Genomic DNA, 19,048 nt, shown 5'->3' on the forward strand with positions numbered 1-19,048 from the left:
TCAGACGATATTTTTCTAAAGTTATCACAACAGAAACAGGTCTTGAGAAGATGCTCCCGCTCTCTTATCAGGGAGTAGGAACAAAAACAGTTCTGCAGAAAGCAGACAGTATTTAAAATACACTCGGCATAAGGGAGAAGAAAATTTGTTGTGCGTTTAAAAAACACACATAACTCTCATTTATTTACTTCTCTGCTTACACAGATTCATCACTGCAGTATTTAAACATCACGCAGCCATTAATGGATTTTAGCCTCACAAAACCTGTCAAGCTGATAAATCCCTCGTGAGATTCAAGAGGTTCTCAGAAGAGAACAGAGGGGTCTGGCTCACGATCATACAGAAAGTTCATGATCATGTTGACCAGACTTACGGGTCCCAAATTGATTTTCGGTAGGTTGGTTAATTCGTAACTAAAGCCCCAGAAATTTATCTTTGTAGCATTTTATAGAGAACCAGGTGGAGGTGCAGAGCGCTAGAGAAAGAAGAATAAGTTAAATTCAAAAAAAAGAATTCATCAAAGTCTGGTTACCGCTTAACCAAACAACGGACAGAGAGGTGTGACTGCATCTCCAAGATGTGATGAAGAAAACCTTAGCCTCAGCAAATGTTAATTCCTCCGCATCCTTGTATTTAATAACTAATGAAGAAAACCCACCCAAACATTTAGCACCAGTTAGGGACTGAAATTAAAACACACGCATATGGCAATCCACCATGGAATCCTGTATCAGTCGCTACCAATGGCAGAAATCACAGAATCACAGAATGGTCGGGGTTGGAAGGGACCTCTGTGGGTCACCCAGCACAACCCCCTGCCCAAGCAGGGTCACCCAGAGCAGGCTGCACAGCACCGCGTCCAGGCGGGGCTGGAATATCTCCAGAGAAGGAGACTCCACCACCTCCCTGGGCAGCCTGGGCCAGGGCTCCATCACCCTCAGAGGGAAGAAGTTCTTCCTCATCTTCAGATGGAACTTCCTCTGCTTCAGTTTGTGCCCGTTGCCCCTTGTCCTGTTGCTGGGCACCACTGGAAAGAGTCTGGCCCCGTCCTCCTGACACCCACCCTGCAGATATTTAGAGGCATTTAGAAGGTCCCCTCTCAGCCTTCTCTTCTCCAGGCTGAACAAGCCCAGCTCCCTCAACCTCTCCTCGTAGGGGAGATGCTCCAGTCCCCTCATCATCCTCGTAGCCCTCCGCTGGACTCTCTCCAGTAGCTCCTCATCTTTCTTGAACTGGGGAGCCCAGCACTGGACACAGGACTCCAGATGGGGCCTCACTAGAGCAGTGTAGAGGGGAAGGAGAACCTCCCTCGACCTGCTGGCCACACTCCTCTTAATGCATCCCAGGATCCCATTGGCCTTCTTGGCAACCAGGGCACACTGGAGAAATGATGTTTTGACATTCCGGACGTAAAGGGCACGTAAGTGGAACAGTACACTTTAATGGACTAGGTCTTTAGCACTTACTCTTAGCCTGTCTTTGGGCAAAGCAACAGCTCCTTGCTTGATGATTTCCAGAACTCGCTCCACTGACAGCTCAGCTCCAGCTTGCTCCAGTCGGGAGCTGAAAAAGCTGATCACCTGCAATGAAAAATCAGAGCCCATAAATAAATAGGGAAGAAGAGATCTTTGTATCAATTTACACATGAAGCTGTCATTTTCTTCCCCTGGATCAACATATCTGTACTTCTTAAAGAATAATCACGTTATTGCTTGTGTCACAACCAGAGAGACTTTGTTAATTAGCACAGTTACCAGTATCCTCCTGCAGTCATTTTTCACAGATAGATGATTTTACAATTTAACACACACAGCTGAATTAAAAAATTTACACGTTCAGGTACTGCCCACCGACATATGCTCACGTTTCTATCTGTCAGTACTTCCACACGTCAGGATTTTCAAGACCTTCCAGTCCACTTTTTATAGTTCGGGCTAGAAATTTACATTCATTTTCAAGCATTAAAGTAAAATCCTTGTAGTTTCAATGACTCCTGCACAGAAGACTTTAAGACAACTATGAAATATCTCAATACAACTACAAGAGTCTGCGTGACTTCCTGAGGGTTTTGTAGCATTCAAAGCCACAGCAACCGGGGGGTAGGAGGGGAAGCAGTCCACAGAGCTCCTCTTTTCTCTAAATGAACCTCCCAAAGTGCCCCACGTACCTTCCCCATCCCAGCTTCCAGGCCAAAGGACCTGCACACATTGGGTCTCAATGCTCTCACATCCTCCACACATCTCAGCGGTGAGGCCAAGCTGATTTTCACCATATTTCTCTCCCCACCCCCTTTTCTGTGACCCAGCTGGCCCTTGTTAGCTAGAACACAGTTAGGTCAGGCTTTAACTTTCATCCCTCTCCAAGCTCAGTAGGTCACACCAGAAGCAGACATCCCACTGGCAGTTCTCCACGTGGGACATCAGAAAACCTGCACTTCTCTACCTCCTTTCAGCCAAAAAGAGCAGACTTTGCAAACCCCATCTTTTCTCCAAGAAGAACACATCAGTCACGCTGGGGATCCAAAACACAAAAAGGGTAGGGGAGAAGTTTCAACACCTACTTAGTCCTTTGAGACTAAGACCACGAGATGGTCAGAGCCATTTGGTAGAGCCTATCTACACATATGAGTACCTGCCTACCCCTCAGCTGGAGGCAAGCACAGCTTTTACTCCGTTGCACGTGCTGCTAGCAGGCTCCACAACATAGAACCATAGAGTCATTAAGGTTGGAAAAGACCTTGAAGATCATCAAGTTCAACCGTTACCCCAACACCCCCATGCCTGCTAAAGCATGTCCCGAAGTGCCACATCTACACGGTTTTTGAATCCCTCCAGGGATGGGGACTCCACCACCTCCCTGTGCAGCCTGTTCCAATGCCTGACCACTCTTTCAGTAAAGAAATTTTTCCCAATATCCAATCTAACTCCCCCATGACACAACTTGAGGCCACTGCCTCTCATCCTATCCCTACATCTTGCAGGCTTCAGACATCTCTCCTCTGAAAAATACTAATGCCCACTCGTATTCGAATACCAACCTCCAGCACATCGAGTAATCTTTGTTAATGCTCCCAGGTAGAAGGGGGGAAAATAGTGTATTTTCCTGCAAAATCTCTGCTGAGCTCTCTTTGTTCTGCAGTGAGACATAGCTGGAGCCAGAAACCATTACCCTAATTACGCCTCCTAGCTCAGCTGCTCCTAATAAAACAAAGACAGCTTATGGCTCCATTACTGTGAGATTCAAATTTGTCCTTCCCCTCATGCGACCCCCCTGAAAGCCCAGCCCTTGTTTTGAGCAGGTAGGTTTGCTGGATCGCAGATTTTCTCTAGAAAGTGCAGCACCAAGCCAGATAAGAGACAGAGGACACTCGCTGGAAGTTGCTTTTTGGGGTGGTTGTGGTTTGATTTTTCTTTTTCTTTGGTTCTGTTTTGTTTTAAACAACGCAAGTGTGGAAATCAGTCAAGAAAAAATTCAGGCTTAACCTGTACTGTCCTTATGATTATCTTCATACTTGAATACAAGGGGAGAATTTCACTGCCTCTGGCAGCCGTTGCAGGTAGGTTTTATGTTCTTACAGATAAGGACCCGCCGCACCGCTGTGATCTCTGATCCTTGGAAAAAAAAAAAAAATCCCAGGAGCAGGAAGATGTGCCGAGCTCATAAGCAAAGGAGCTGGAGGGAGGAACCAGAAATTACAGAGGAAAATGGCATGAAACAGCTTGCGCAAAGAGCGCGAGGACCTTGCAGCGAGGCTGACATGGTTTTGGCATCGAGTCTGGGACAAATTGCTGGTAGAGGATACACAGCTCACGGAGGAACGAAAAAGTTGCCCACAAACTTTGAAAGAAAACAAAAAACCAACCCATCTTCCTGCATTTCAACACTTCTCTGTTGTCAGTAATCACTGGCGAAACCCGTCCTTGCCCAGGGCGGGCTCATGCAAAGCATCCATCCCACGAGCGCTGCCTTGTCGGCTCGAGTCCTGCTAAACCACAACAAAAGCAAAACATAACATTCGGCTTTTAATCAAAAGGATTAAATACTATCTTCATGCATACTCATAAAAAAACCTGAATGAAGCTCTCCGATGCCACCTGAATTCTGGTGTTTCCTATTTTGGAAAGTTGAAGCCTCCAACTTTCACGTGTTTTTCAAAGGCTTTTGTGTTTTTGCGGTAAAGGTACTCATCTTGCTTGAGTTCTGTTTCCCAAAGAATGAAAGCACAGCAGGCTTCCAATATTTTCAGGCTATGGCAGCATTTCACAGAACTGCGAATGGCTATTTTTGGTACGCAGTTGAAGACTGAAATGAAAAATATCTACTTAAATAACAATACTTATCTCTAAGTATTATTAGTATTATCTAAGTATTATTTGCCTTACTACTGAGCCAGCAGTGTGCCCTGGGTGCCAAGAAGGCCAATGGGATCCTGGGGTGCATTAGAAGGAGTGTGGCCAGCAGGTCGAGGGAGGTTCTCCTTCCCCTCTACTCTGACCTGGTGAGGCCCCATCTGCAGTGCTGTGTCCAGTTCTGGGCTCCCCACTTCAAGAAAGGTGAGGAGCTACTGGAGAGAGTCCAGCGGAGGACTATGAGGATGGTGAGGGGACTGGAGCATCTCTCCTCCTAGGAAAGGCTGAGGGAGCTGGGCTTGTTCAGCCTGGAGAAGAGAAGGCTGAGAGGGGACCTTAGAAATGCTTATAAAGATCTGAAGGGTGGGTGTCAGGAGGATGGGGCCAGACTCTCCTCAGTGGTGTCCAGCGACAGGACAAGGGGAAATGGGCACAAACTGAAGCAGACGAAGTTCCATCTGAACATGAGGAAGAACTTCTTCCCTCTGAGGGTGACGGAGCACTGGAACAGGCTGCCCAGGGAGGCTGTGGAGTCTCCTTCTCTGGAGATATTCCAGCCCCACCTGGACGCGGTGCTGTGCAGCCTGCTCTGGGTGACCCTGCTTCGGCAGGGGGTTGGACTGGGTGACCCACAGAGGTCCCTGCCAACCCCGACCATTCTGTGATTCTGCGATACTCAGACAATATAGGAGTAATTCTTGATAGTAACCCTGATAGTACAGTACTTCAGTGAGATACTCAGGTACCCAATGAAACCAAAGAAAAAAAATGGCTGGGGAAGAAGGAGTAAAGAAAAATGAAAGAAGGAAAAAATAAGAGAGATGATTTATCCAGAGGAGATCCTGAAAGAGGAATTTGCTTATTACCGTTAGATCAGTACTAAAACCAAGCAGCACCCAGCATTCCATCCCTACTGCCCAAGCTCCCATCTCTTCCGTAGCAGAAGGTCTAACACCTTACCTAGGAATTTGCCCAAATTTAAAAACATCAAAAAGCTTAAGGTAATATTAAGGAAAAGTAGCCTTTTCCTTTGAAAGAGCTTTCATTATCTTTCACACTTAAGAAACAGAGCTACATTTAAAATAATCCTGCTAATGAACAGATATCAACACCATGTCCTCTTAAAAATAAATCAGACAAAGCAAGCTAGGTAGATAATAAATGAGGTCTGAGTTGTAGCACATGCTTTAAAACCTAATGCTGAGCATATTATTGTTAGAAAAAAAGCAGATCTCAGGGAAAAAACTGAGAGACGGACACTTCTTTATGGTATCCATTTTGTGATCTTCTGAACGTTGTTTTTCTCCTTAATTATTTGGGCAACCGGTCTAAGAAAACAGAAAATAACTGCAAAGACTGCTTCAGGAGATGAACAGCAAGAAACTTAATAGGTCGCAGTGATGTACTCGTAGTCGAGTCATGCCGTGTGCTGAAAGGCCCTCTCCGTGCAAGGCTCACAACCCGTTTTAAAAAGCTCTCTCTCTCCAGTCTGGCTTCCGTACCAGCAGAGATTAAAAGGCACTTCTAATCCTGGAACAGACAAGCCCTGGGCAGGACTATCTCACCGGCGTCCAGCTCTAACGGTGTAGCTACAGCCCTACCCTCTACCCAGCCGTGCAGTGCGACTGGCGTGCAGCAACGTGGCTTGGTCACCGGCAGCTCAGGGACCTCCAGGCTTCGCATTAATAGACCATCCATGCACTCAAGATGTCTCCACAAAATCTGATGTCTACAGCAACTTCTAAAATCAGTTTTCATAAAGCTTTTCCATTGAAGAGGTCAATTTGCCCCCCAGAGACTCATCTTTGGTCCTTTTGTTTTCTAAACAATAAATTTACAAAATATTTCCAGAGATTCTAGCTTTCTTGTAGCACTTTTAACGATTTCAAAGAGACATTTTAGGTTTTGGAGATTTTTTTTTTTTTTTGCAGATTATGACGGAATAACCACAATGTGTATTATTTCACCCATCTATTGTTTTCGATAGGGCCGAAAGGCCGAAGCGAAAAAATATTTCTATTTACTACAGCACGCACCAGAGCTATCAAGGACAAGATGTTTTCTCCGCTCAGATTCTTTCAGTGGATGCTGGAGTGCTGCGAGGCCCCAGCACATTCTCGGGCAGCGCCGCTGCCTAACTAACCCTACACCTCCTCGCTTTCCCCTTCAGCTAAAAATAACAGCGCGATTCGCTGCTGCCACTCTCAAGGTTACCTCGGCAAAAAGACAAAAAAATAACTTAGCACCAAATGAAAAGTTCTGATTTTTTTTTTTTGTATTTTTTTTATTTTTCCTTTGGAAAGTGATGAAAAGAGAAAGACGTGCATTTTGACATCGGCTATTTTACACCAAAAGTAGAAGAACAGGAGAAAACAAACCTCTTGTTGTAAAGTACCGCAAGATTAGCACTTCAGCTAAGTAGCTTCCTTGGGAAAACATAAATCACAGCTACGTTCAGTAGCTGATAGCCGTACTCTCTGTCCTGGAGCAACAGTGAGGCCAAGCCAACCGTCGCTGATGTAAGCAGGGATGAAACGGCTCCAGATGATTCAACCACAGGAGCATCACAAAAAGTTTAGCAGCAAAGTTGAACTACCAAAGTTTTTCAGATTCAGCTTGAAACTAGGAGCATGTTACACAAAGTTTTCAAGCTGTTCTGCTCCTCTTCCCACTCCTAGCAAAGAAAGTGGGTAGGAGTGGGGAGAAAAACAAGAAAAAAAAATATCACAGAATCATAGAATAGAATCATTCAGGTTGGAGAAGACCTCTAAGATAATCAAGTCCAACCGTCAACGCATCACCACCATGACTGCTAAACCACATCCTGAAGTGCCACATCTACATGTTTTCTAAACACCTCCATGGATGCAATAGCCAGGCTCTAGTAATCAGTGGGGTCAGTGGGATCAAGGTTTTTCTAAGGGCACCTGAAGATGAGGAAGAACTTCTTCCCTCTGAGGGTGACGGAGCCCTGGCCCAGGCTGCCCAGGGAGGCTGTAGAGTCTCCTTCTCTGGAGATATTCAAGACCCTCCTGGACGCGGTCCTGTGCAGCCTGCTCTGGGTGACCCTGCTTCAGCAGGGGGTTGGAATGAGTGACCCACAGAGGTCCATTCCAACCCCCACCATTCAGTGATTCTGTGAAAACCGCGAAAGGTTATTTCTCACGTGCACTGCAAGTCCTGCAGGTCTTGAAATAGGAGTTGCTATGCCAGGGCCAAGCCAACTCAACTGATTTTAAAATCTAGCAGGGAAACATCTCCGGAGAAATAAATTCCTAAATCAACTGGATCCTTTACATCACCAAACCATTGCTGCCGACCTCCTGATTTCCATCAGACTATTTTGCAAACAAAATCCTAGCAGCTTCTATTAAGCCCATTCAACCGCCCGACATCCATCACTAGGTTCATCAGAAACGTGCGAGTAATGAAAGCCACTGAGTTCTCACGATGGCCGTGAACCAACCTCATCTTTAGGAATTACTAGCCAAGAGTCTCCACCAAATTCCTGACACATCTGAGGTTGCTGACTGAATTACAGACCACCTCTGAAACAGAGGCATACAGATAGCTCACAGCTGAAACATTTCTGCAGGAGGCCAGAACAGGAACCATCGCATTCCTCTTTGTTCACCATCCAGAGGAAGAACATCCCATTTAGCTAAACAAGATGCACAATATCCTATTAAGATGACTTTCGAAAATGAAAAGTAAATTAATAGGAAACAGAAGGTATTTTGATTTCAGTTTCTTCTGTACAGCTTTAACTGTTTCCATATGTTCCCAGTCAGCTGGCAATGGTGATTTTTAGCTTATTTATAGAAAAACCCAGAGGTAGATAAGTAGTTTTCAATAAAAGAGTGTTCCATACACTGATGATCCTTAAACATTCACCTGTTTTTGCCTCTACGATGAAGCACACAGAGGTTACGTGTTATCTCCAGAGCAAACGGAATGGTCCAAACCCTGAGGCAAAGTCCATCGTCACCGTGCCCAAGCCTGTCCCGCAGTTAACCTGGGCGATCGCCGCACTGGTCTGAGCAGCCCGCGGAGCTGCAGAACCATCCCTACATTCACGTGCGCCTCCAGACACGTTCTGCTCCGTCTCCTGTCCCAGCATCACCCTGCCAAATGTCTGCTATCCAGAGGTCTCCATCGCTGAAGTCCCTGGAAACCTACCACAGTGCTTCATTAACATCAGAAAGCCTTTCCTTACCATCTGTGAAGCCACACATATGTGAAAGGGGTTATGCCCTTTCCCTTCACAGCAGTGTTTTTTTTTTTAAAAAAAATATCCCATCACCTTCAGCCTTCCTTTGGCTAAACGAGCACCCGTTCTATTTGTCCCGACAAGCCCTGTTTTCTCCAGCTCTCGTTTCTCCCCAGAATTGCTTCCATGGTGCCTAAACCCGGAGTAATCCAGCTAAGAAGTCACTAGCACGAGTAGGCTTAGAGGACACCTCTAGGCTGTTCTCCCTTTACACACCCACGCAGGACTGCAGCAGACGCCTCTCTCCATCTACACCGTCCACTAGTCGTTACTATCTTCTGAGTACATTTTCCAACTAATTCTGCATCCACTTTAGCATTTTCACCTCTTCCATGCTTCCTAAGTGGATCATGAGGACATTCTGTCCAGCAGAGTAAAACCAGTAACTATTGAAGTCAAGATACGTCACACCCATTTTATACATTCTTGACAAGGCAATCTGGCAACTGTTCTGGTGTCCTAAACTCATTACAGATTGTACATATTCTCTATTTTGGTCTGATTTCTTCAACATAGAACATGACCATGCTGTCTGATAGTATTTCCGTATGCAGTACAAATCTGGACTAGAGGTTGGGACCAGAGAATCTCACACCTAACGTACGAAGGACTTTACTGAAGCACAGAAGGATGCTGGAGTGACCCACAACATAAAATGCACCTCCTACTCGTGTGGACCTCTAGTGGCATCTGATGATGGAAATTACACTCATGCTCCCAGCGTGGGAGGATATAATACAGATGTACTTTGCCATTTACTGACCAGATAAAGTACTCATGGAGAGAACCAGGATGTAGCGCAGCCCCTGCAGACATGCTTTGGGGTCTTCAGACAGGGGACTTCTCTTCCCCCCACTTCCATGACCAAAGGCTGCAACACTTACCATTTACACCTACAGTTCACACATTTTGGGCCACCAAATGATATTGCGCACAGCAACCTGAAACCCAACAGAGCTCCATGATACACGGGAGGTTGGTAGATCCATCCTCCTCTGAATAACCAGGCCTGGCCACACAAAAATGGAGAGGGACTTTTCACAAGGGGGTGGAGTGATAAGAGAAGGGGGAATGGCTCTAAACTAAAAGAGGGCAGATTGAGATATTAGGAAGAAATTCTTCCCCATGAGGGTGGTGAGGCCCTGGCCCAGGTTGCCCAGAGAAGCTGTGGCTGCCCCCTCCCTGGCAGGGTTCAAGGTCAGGTTGGATGGAGCTCTGAGCAACCTGGTCTGGTGGAAGATGTCCCTGCTGATGGCAGGGGGGCTGGAACCAGATGATCTTGAAGGTCCCTTCCAACCCAATCCATTCTCTGATTCTATGATTTACAAAGCCTGGCCAGCTCACTGTTCTGTCTCCAACAGTAGGCTGGGATGGATACTTAGAGAAGAATATAAAAGCAGGTCAAGAACAGGGACATCCCCCCCATGAACACGCTCTCCCAGCTTCTAGCAATGTACAGTTTAGGAATTTGAACCAAATCTTTACAGATTTTTGTATGTCTCCCCATGGCTTCCTGACTCCTTTCAGAGCACGCCTCCATTTCAGACGTTCACAACGTCCCGTGGCCATGAGGATGGAGCACCCACCTCCAGCACGGCCGAGAAAAGCCTGAGCAAAGTCTGGGAGCCAGGAATTCATTTTGGTTCTTCTCAAACACTGCCCAGACAGTTCCAGCCATAAGTGTAGTAAAACTAAACTGATTTGCCTCTTTTTCAAGCGATGGGAAGACCAGTTAAAACTTTTTGGCTGCAGCATACGAGATGAAGACTGGTTCTGTACGTGATGGCAGTGCTGCCGACACCGTGTATGAACCGGAGGATGTGACAGGGTAGAACAGGAGTCAGCTAAAACTCATCTTTTATTCAGATCTTGCAAGCCTGACAGCTCTCACCATTTGCCAGCTGGTGACAGGTACATTTAAAAAAAATATATATCTTTTTTTTGACATCCTTGCTTCTCTAACAAAGGAGCTATTTAAAAATTCAACATGCTCCCTTGGAAAGCTTTAAATAGTTTCTGAATGTAGCTGGCATTATGCTGTAACCCAGTATTACATAGTTTTGGGGAGGAATTGTTTAAATTGTTGAGGAAAACCTACAGTTAAGTGTTGCAAAGGAAAGGACATGCTGCTGCTATCTGTGGGAGGCAGGGGCTGTCACGCAGAAGGATATGGAGAAGTGACCAGAAAAGGTCCCTGACTCAGTCAGGAAAGAAGACAACCGTTACCCTCACTGCACCACATCATCTCTTTATACAACTTGAAGATACCTTCTCATAATGATCCAGGTAGGTCTACAGCTGCCAAAAGTTTGGAGAGTTTTAAGCTCTGAATCCTCTGCTCTCCTAGCTCTCCTGTGAGCAGAAAATATGAAGTGAGAACAGAACAGGAAGGGCTAGCTACAGAGCAGGATTTCAGTTCGACATTCTGGGGTGCATCAAGAGGAGTGTGGCCAGCAGGTCGAGCCAGGTTCTCCTTCCCCTCTACTCTGCCCTGGTGAGGCCTCATCTGCAGTACTGTGTCCAGTGCTGGGCTCCCCACTTCAAGAAAGGTGAGGAGCTACTGGAGAGAGTCCAGCGGAGGGCCTACGAGGATGAGGAGGGCACTGGAGCATCTCTCCTATGTAGAAAGGCTGAGGGAGCTGGGCTTGTTCAGCCTGGAGAAGAGAAGGCTGAGAGGGGACCTTAGAAATGCCTACAAATATCTGCAGGGTGGGTGTCAGGAGGATGGGGCCAGACTCTTTTCAGTGGTGCCCAGTGACAGGACAAGGGGCAATGGGTACAAACTGAAGCAGAGGAAGTTCCAGCTGAACACGAGGAAGAGCTTCGTCCCTCTGAGGGTGATGGAGCACTGGAACAGGCTGCCCAGGGAGGCTGTGGAGTCTCCTTCTCTGGAGATATTCAAGACCCGCCTGGATGCGGTCCTGTGCAGCCTGCTCTGGGTGACCCTGCTTGGGCAGGGGGTTGGGCTGGGTGACCCACAGAGGTCCCTTCCAACCCCGACCATTCTGTGGTTCTGTGATTTAAAATTACTTTCCTTTTTGAATCACCAAAAATCTGTCAATCTTCTGTAATGCTTCAAAATAAAAGCAGATCAAAACGGAACCTCAGCAGATCATTATTCACGCTGAAGCAACGTGTTCTTCACTGCAGCAAGAAATTTTGCACCCTGTTTGGCCTCCCCTTCCAGTATTTCACATCCAGTGGTCACAGCGTGACTTCAAGCACTGCTTAGCTCTGCAAATATCGACTGGAGGACAGAGAAATATTTCTTGCACTTCAAATCTGCTATTTTCTAGCAGGAATCGTTACTCAGGTTCTCGATGTGAACATGAAAGCCACTATCCCATGCAGCAGTAATTAACAAATGACTGTTTTCCAAAGTCGCACTCCATGGAGAGCCACGCCAGTGACAGCTTCTGATTCACCGCTATTTCCTTTTATTTTCTCGTAAAACCGCTACTTACCCAAAGGGATTGCTGCGGGGAGACAATCTGCAGGTGAAAGCAACAGCCCAGGTAATGAGGCAGCCCAATGCCTGCTCTTAGCGATTTCATAAAGTCCCTATAATCATTAATAGGGTGGTAATGGGAGTGAGAGTAAAGAAAAAGCTTGGTTGATGATGAAAATCTGCTTTTTCCCCCCCAAAAAAGACAGCGTTCTAGCAAGGGGCACTGAAGAGAAGCTTATGGGGAATGAAAGATGTATCGCAGGTTGGGAATTCCTTACCAGACGCATCCCCAATCCCCCCTCCGGCTCTGCCAAGTTAAAGATGTTGCCCAGAGTAAGTCGCAGTGGAGGCCCAGAAAACAGAAACTCCACACTTTAATACTTTCTACAAGAAACTGAGAGAGACGATGAATATTTGCCACCTCTCAAAAGGATCAAGAGATCAAACCACAGAGTGCAAGCATCCTTTAGATAACGCGTCACTCACCAGGTCTATATTTTGCATTATGTCCTGGAAGGAAGGGTGAGTCCGGAACTGCTCAAACAGATCCCGCTTGTACAGCAGCGCGTACACCAGGTTCGGGTTGTGGTGGAGGGAATTCGTCAGGCAGGAGTTGATGATCTCCAGCATCATGCGGATCACTTCCTCGATCACGTTCAGGTCTTGCTCCTTGGAAGGAAGGAATAAAAAGTTAGCGTGCCCTTTTCCATTGTAAAATGTATTAGGTAATAACTACAGCGCATAGGTAATTATTACTAATGGAGCTATTAGCTGGTTAACGTCTCAACGGTGAGCGAATCTGGCACGCCTGCATCTGTAAAGAGGTCTGGTTTTTCTCCTTTAATCACCAAAATTTGAACCGAAATGCATCGTGCTCCAGTATTCAGCCTCCTAGCTTGCTTCTCTCAACGGCAGCCATCTTCTCAGGCCAACAAGCAGTAACATGCTGTAATCAGCCAAACCCCTCACTATGGGTTACATGAACTTAAACCCTTCCTATGCTGGGTAAAAGCACTTCAGCACACATTTAATTTAACACATTTTCTGCTGAGCCCCTATTTGGGGAGGAGCGACATGGAGGAGAGAGAGAAAAAAAAACATCAGAAAAATACAAAGTGGCTGGTTAAAGAGAAAAGCAAAGACAGGAGAAGGAAAACTGACCGGCTTAAACCCCACCGCACTTTGAATGTCTGCCACTGTTTTCCAGACTATGTGCCTGGCCTTTTAAGAGGAGTGTGGTCAGCAGGTCAAGGGAGGTTCTCCTCCCCCTCTACTCTGCCCTAGTGAGGCCCCATCTGCAGTGCTGTGTCCAGTGCTGGGCTCCCCAGTTCAAGAAAGATGAGGAGCTACTGGAGAGAGTCCAGCGGAGGGCTACGAGGATGAGGAGGGGACTGGAGCATCTCTCCTGCGAGGAGAGGCTGAGGGAGCTGGGCTTGTTCAGACTGGAGAAGAGAAGGCTGAGAGGGGACCTTAGAAATGCTTATAAAGATCTGCAGGGTGGGTGTCAGGAGGACGGGGCCAGACTCTTCTCAGTGGTGCCCAGCGACAGGACAAGGGGCAACGGGCACAAACTGAAGCAGAGGAAGCTCCAGCTGAAGATGAGGAAGAACTTCTTTCCTCTGAGGGTGACGGAGCCCTGGCCCAGGCTGCCCAGGGAGGCTGTGGAGTCTCCTTCTGTGGAGATATTCAAGCCCCGCCTGGACACGGTCCTGTGCAGCCTGCTGTGGGTGACCCTGCTTCGGCAGGGGGTGGGACTGGGTGACCCACAGAGGTCCCTTCCAACCCCTACCATTCTGTGATCCTGTGTGATTCTGTAATACTTGTAATAAAGGAAAAAAGAAACCTCCTTTTGTAGCGCACTAAGCCTTCACGCTCCAGCTAAACTTGTAGAGCTTTTCGTCTTGTCAATGCCTTTGACAGAACATTCCCGATGATTTTGAAACTTGAATTTTCTAAGCTGAACAAGCTGGCAGGTGAATCCCTGTGAGCTTTTGGTATTCCTCTCCTCGGGCCGCACAGCAGGACATGCCTGATCCAGCTGTTCAGATCGGAGAGCTGTCTGTCCTCCCTTGGGATAGGGAAAACAAGGCAAATCCACTTTGTTTGGAGCCTTGGGTCTCTCCACCACATCAAACGTTGGACAGTGAGACTTTACAGGTCTGGCAGGAACATGAATCATACAAAACCGGCTTGAGTTTTTCTGTTCAGTACAAACAGTGAAACCATGGGCATTTCCTTTCGCCGTGTGCCTACAAAGCAGCCATTTTCTGAGTTATCATAATTCGTAACGAGGCCGTACTTGCAACAGCATCTTGCTGGACTATCAGGCAATCTGTACGCAGTCATTTCCTACTCTAAGGCAGCGCTTAGGAACTGTCACTTGTCAGATACGTGCTCTCACCAAGGCAGAAGAGAACATGGGAACTCATCATCGCCCTGGTTCGACTCACGCCGACCTGCTCCTCCATCCCTTCCACGGTGCTGCGGACTGTGGGGACAGCCGGGCCCATCCTCATCCTGCTGCTGCAGCTCGGATTCTGCTACCCACACCGCTCGGCTTCCACACGCCCAAAGGAGATTCAAGGGATGAAAACCTTTTGAAATCCTTGCTTGAAGAACCATGTTTGCTGCGTGCGCTCCAATTAAATTTTCTTCTTTAGCAACAATGCCTGACTGACCGTGGAGGTTACAGATTGTATTTTTTTTCCTCCCAGACATAAGGAACTCCTCTTTTTTCAACAGCTTTGCCTCAGCCACCTGAATCACCGCCACAGCGTAGCTAAAAACGATGGCAGAAACGCTTATGAAGTTACTTAGGGATCGCATCCTTCTATGACAGAAAGAATCTCTGCATTCAAAGCGCAGGGGGTTCCTCTGTTGGTAGTTTCCTGCCTAGCGTGCTGTGAAACAGCATCCCAGTTAGCTGCTCTGAAGTGTATATAATGCAAAACAGTAGACAAAACCTGAAATAATTGCTTCTGCTGGCATCTGAAGAAAAATCCAGACCTGGCTGTCTCATCAGCGGAGTGGTATGTGCCTCTCTACTTAGGTTTAATTCAGAATATGGTATATTAAGGTGGCTTTTACAGAGCTCTGAGGTTCGGCGTAATTCTCTCCCCAGTGCAGCAGGATGAGCTAGTGGTTGAGATGCTATCCTAAAACACAGCGGCCATTGCTTTGGCAGAAACATTATGAGTCAGGATCAACTGGGATCTCTTCAGTTACCAGTAAGGTAACAAGCCACACAACCGCTTTGCGAAAACGACATGCTTTTTAATAAAATATGTTCACCTTAAAACCAAGGCATACAGCTAGTTTAAACAGAAAGGGTTGCTAACCATCTCCAAATATGCCGTTTCAAGAAAAGGCAAACTCCACTACTGGCCAGCTCCAAGCAATTAAAAGTAACCAGAGGTTATTGCTGAGTAATTAAAGTTTTTAGAAGCTGCTGGACAGAACCAACCAACCGTTTTTCAGCTACGGTGTTCCAGGTGAAGAATCTGGGACCCAAAGGAAGAAATCCAGGAGCCACAGTGAAGATTTTTACTCATAACAGACTATGCAAATAAAAAAAAAAAAATCATTTGTAAGAAGAATGAGCTCCATAAAAGACAGAGAAGTGGGACTGAATCCCAGTATTGCATATGTTATCTGCAGAGCTGTACACTCCTACAATTAGCGATTAAAGCATTTGTAAAGGTTTAAAAGTTTTCAAAACAGGAAAAAACAAGCAGAAAGCCAAGGACAGCATTTGGATGAGACAATGGAGAAAACACTGTAAGGGCTGATAAAATGCTGCGGGCTTTGGTTGCTATCACCAGTCTCAAGCTACGGCCCCTCGGCATCAAGCCGTGGCGTCACGACAGATATAAATCAGGTTACAAAAACATTTTGCAGTCGAAGAGAAGTAGTTTATCACCCTGCGTATTAACTCGCAGACCAGCTGAACCCAGCTGAAACGCAGGCCGTGTCTGGCCAAGACAAGGACTACCCCACCATCTACAGCAACCTTGTAAGAGTATTTCTTTTTGGACTGAATTGGCTGTTTGTACGAAAAGAAAAGCCAGATATTGATTTGGGGGGACAGGTAGACAAGTCTCAATCTATTAAGCAGTACATTTAAATTAGCAGTTAGAAGTAATGGCATTTTATTGCTTACAATTGATGAATTCCATAATTTAGAATTATTACAGTAATCCTTTACAAACCAGTGCTCAGATAATGCCTGTTGACACTGAGGACTACCAGTCCTCCCCCTCCTTCTTTTTTTAATTTATGCCCATAGAAATAATTACACCCACCATTAAAAGAAATATGGAAGCTAAAGCTTGGTACCAACTTCTTCAGACTGAAATTGTGCCTATAAAATGTAGGCACAGCACTAATCTTATTGCGGGTAATCCCAGGTAACCGCCTCATGGTTCCTTCTCAGGATAGGAACTAAAAGTGGTAGTTCTTTTCCAAAGAATTTCATTTTTCAGGCAAAAAGCCAGATGCCTTGCAATGTTCTGGTTGCACAAAGAACAAATGAGGCAGCGATAGCTACAAGGGATCCAGGTAGAGTTCTGGGCAGTCTGGGTCTCTTTTGTTAGAAGAAAAAGGAACAAACAAGTGACAATGCCAGAGAAAAGAGAATGGAAACAAGCTGAGAGGATGCACAGGAAAACATGGTGAGCACAGGAATGAGAACATTATCCAGAGAAACATAACGTGAGGTTGATAAACACTAACAAGAATCAGAGAATCATGAAGGTTGGAAAAGACCTCTAAGATCATCAGGTCCAACTGTCACCCCAACACCACTGTGCCTGCCAAATCATGTCCTGAAGTGCCACATCTACACGTTTTCTGAACACCTCCAGGGATGGGGACTCCACCACTGCCCTGGGCAGCCTGGTCCAATGCTTCACAACTCTTTCAGTGAAGAAATTTTTCCTAATATCCAATCTCATCCTCCCTGACACAACTTGAGGCTGGTTCCTCTCGTCCTGTCATGAGTTACTTGGGAGAACAGACCAACCCCCGCCTCACTACAACCTCCTTTCAGATAGTTGTAGAGAGCAGTAAGATCTCCCCTCAGACTTCTCCAAACTAAACAACTCCAGTTCTGTCAGCCACTCCTCATAGGACTTGTTCTCCAGACCCCTCACCAGCCTCGCTGCTTGTCTCTGGGCATGCTCCAGCCCCTCAATGTCCTTCTTGTAGTGAGGAGCCCAGAACTGAACCCAGTACTTGAGCTGCAGCCTCACCAGTGCCAAGTACAGGGGCATGATCACCTCCCTACTCCTGCTGGCCACACCATTCCTGATCCAAGCCAGGATGCCGTTGGCCTTCTTGGCCACCTGGGCACACTGCTGGTTCATCTTCAGCCAGCTGTTGACCAGCACCCCAAGATCTTTTTCCACTGGGCAGCTCTCTAGCCACTCCTCCCCAAGCCTGTAGCGTTGCGTGGGGCTGGTGTGACCCAAGGGCAGGACCCGGCACTTGGCCTGGTTGAACCTCATGCAGTTGGCCTCGGCCCATCGATCCAGTCTGTCCAGAAACCACAAACGTGCAAAGCCAAGGCAAACTATGGGCAGAGCTGGATGTTCTCATCCCTGATCATCCTGGAATACCGTTGCTTTCCTCACTCCAATACAATTAATAACTAGCATGACATCCTCCTGGGCAAAGACTTCCAGAGAATTCAATGCGTACTGCTGGAAAGACACTGATGTGTAAAAACAGTTGAAAAGTATATGGCTTATAAAATAGCAGAGAAGTCCAGCAGCCCAAATGCCAAACCCCGGGCACGTGCTTGCCGTTTGGTTCCTTACAGGCATATTTCCCCAGCAAGAGATAAAGCAGCTGAACCACTGTCAGGGCAGGACACAAGAACTCAGTGTCACCAAGAACCTGCTTTGTTTACAGTACCCATCTTCCTACGCTGGAACATTCTGAGGGCTCCTTAAACTAATTTTAATTTTTACAATAATAGAGAATTGGTTAAAAAAGTTCTATTATGAATGAATGCAAATCTCCAGCCTCTAAATGCTAATAATTTTGAGAAGAAAAAGGGAGGTATGTCCATATGTCATAAACTTTCCTTAACCACCCCTCATGACTTGTACTGTCTAATAAAAACCGAGGCAAAATTATTCTGCTTTGTTTTCTTTCCTCCTATGCCAGTTTATATTGAAAATAATAGCTGATTCGAGGGCTCCTGTCCCCGCTTCGGCTCCGAGCCGTGCAGAAGGCCCTCTCTTGAGCCCAGCTCACCTTCTGACCCTCGGTCCTGAGCACAGGCTGTAAGCCAAGCCCTGCCTGGTTCTGGTGGTACCCGCGGCATTTCATAGCACGGATGCAAGCTGGATGGTGAAAGATTTCTTAATGACATTTTGCATTTTTTGTGCATTTACCCAGGAAGACAGCAAATATCTGCTGGACACTCAGCTACAGCACCCCACCGTAGCCACGTGACCCGAGCTGGGCTGACCATTCAATTGCCAGTTACCAGCAGCAACGCTAAAGCTGAGTTCAACGAGATAGTGAAGTCATTTCATAGGAATTAAATAATTACAATTTTCTTTAGGCTAAAAATGGAGCCTTTCAATACTTAAAAGGGGCTTTTAAGAAAGATGGCGACAGGATTTTTAGCAGAGGCTGTTGCTATAGGGTGATGGTTTTACACTAAAAGAGGGGAGATTCAGACTGGATGTAAGGAAGAAATTCTTTATGCTGAGCGTGGTGGAACCCTGGCACAGGTTGCCCAGAGAGGTGGGAGATGCCCCATCCCTGGAGACATTGAAGGCCAGGTTGGACGGGGCTCTGAGCAGCCTGATCTGGGTGAAGATGTCCCTGCTCATGGCAGGGGGGTGGACCAGATGGCCTGCAAAGGTCCCTTCCCACCCAAACCATTCTCTATTTTGTGATTCTACAAAGCACTTCTATCGTGTGGACACGATGTATTATAAATGCATATATGTTTTTATATTTATAAAT

General features: G+C 46.5%; 1 protein-coding gene across 2 annotated transcripts in view; it reads right to left on the minus strand.

Moving 5' to 3' along the window:
• Nucleotides 1-19,048, minus strand: part of DYM (dymeclin) — a 243,131-nt gene that overhangs the window by 35,997 nt on the left and 188,086 nt on the right. For both annotated transcript variants that reach the window (XM_075411026.1, XM_075411025.1), the window contains 2 exons: nt 12,554-12,736; nt 1,467-1,580 (listed from right to left, as the gene is read on the minus strand). In XM_075411026.1, the coding sequence (XP_075267141.1) occupies nt 1,467-1,580; nt 12,554-12,736 (297 nt within the window). The remainder of the gene's footprint in view (nt 1-1,466; nt 1,581-12,553; nt 12,737-19,048) is intronic.

This window comes from Opisthocomus hoazin, chromosome Z (genome assembly GCF_030867145.1).
Source record: "Opisthocomus hoazin isolate bOpiHoa1 chromosome Z, bOpiHoa1.hap1, whole genome shotgun sequence".
In the NCBI taxonomy this organism is placed as follows: Eukaryota; Metazoa; Chordata; class Aves; order Opisthocomiformes; family Opisthocomidae; genus Opisthocomus; species Opisthocomus hoazin.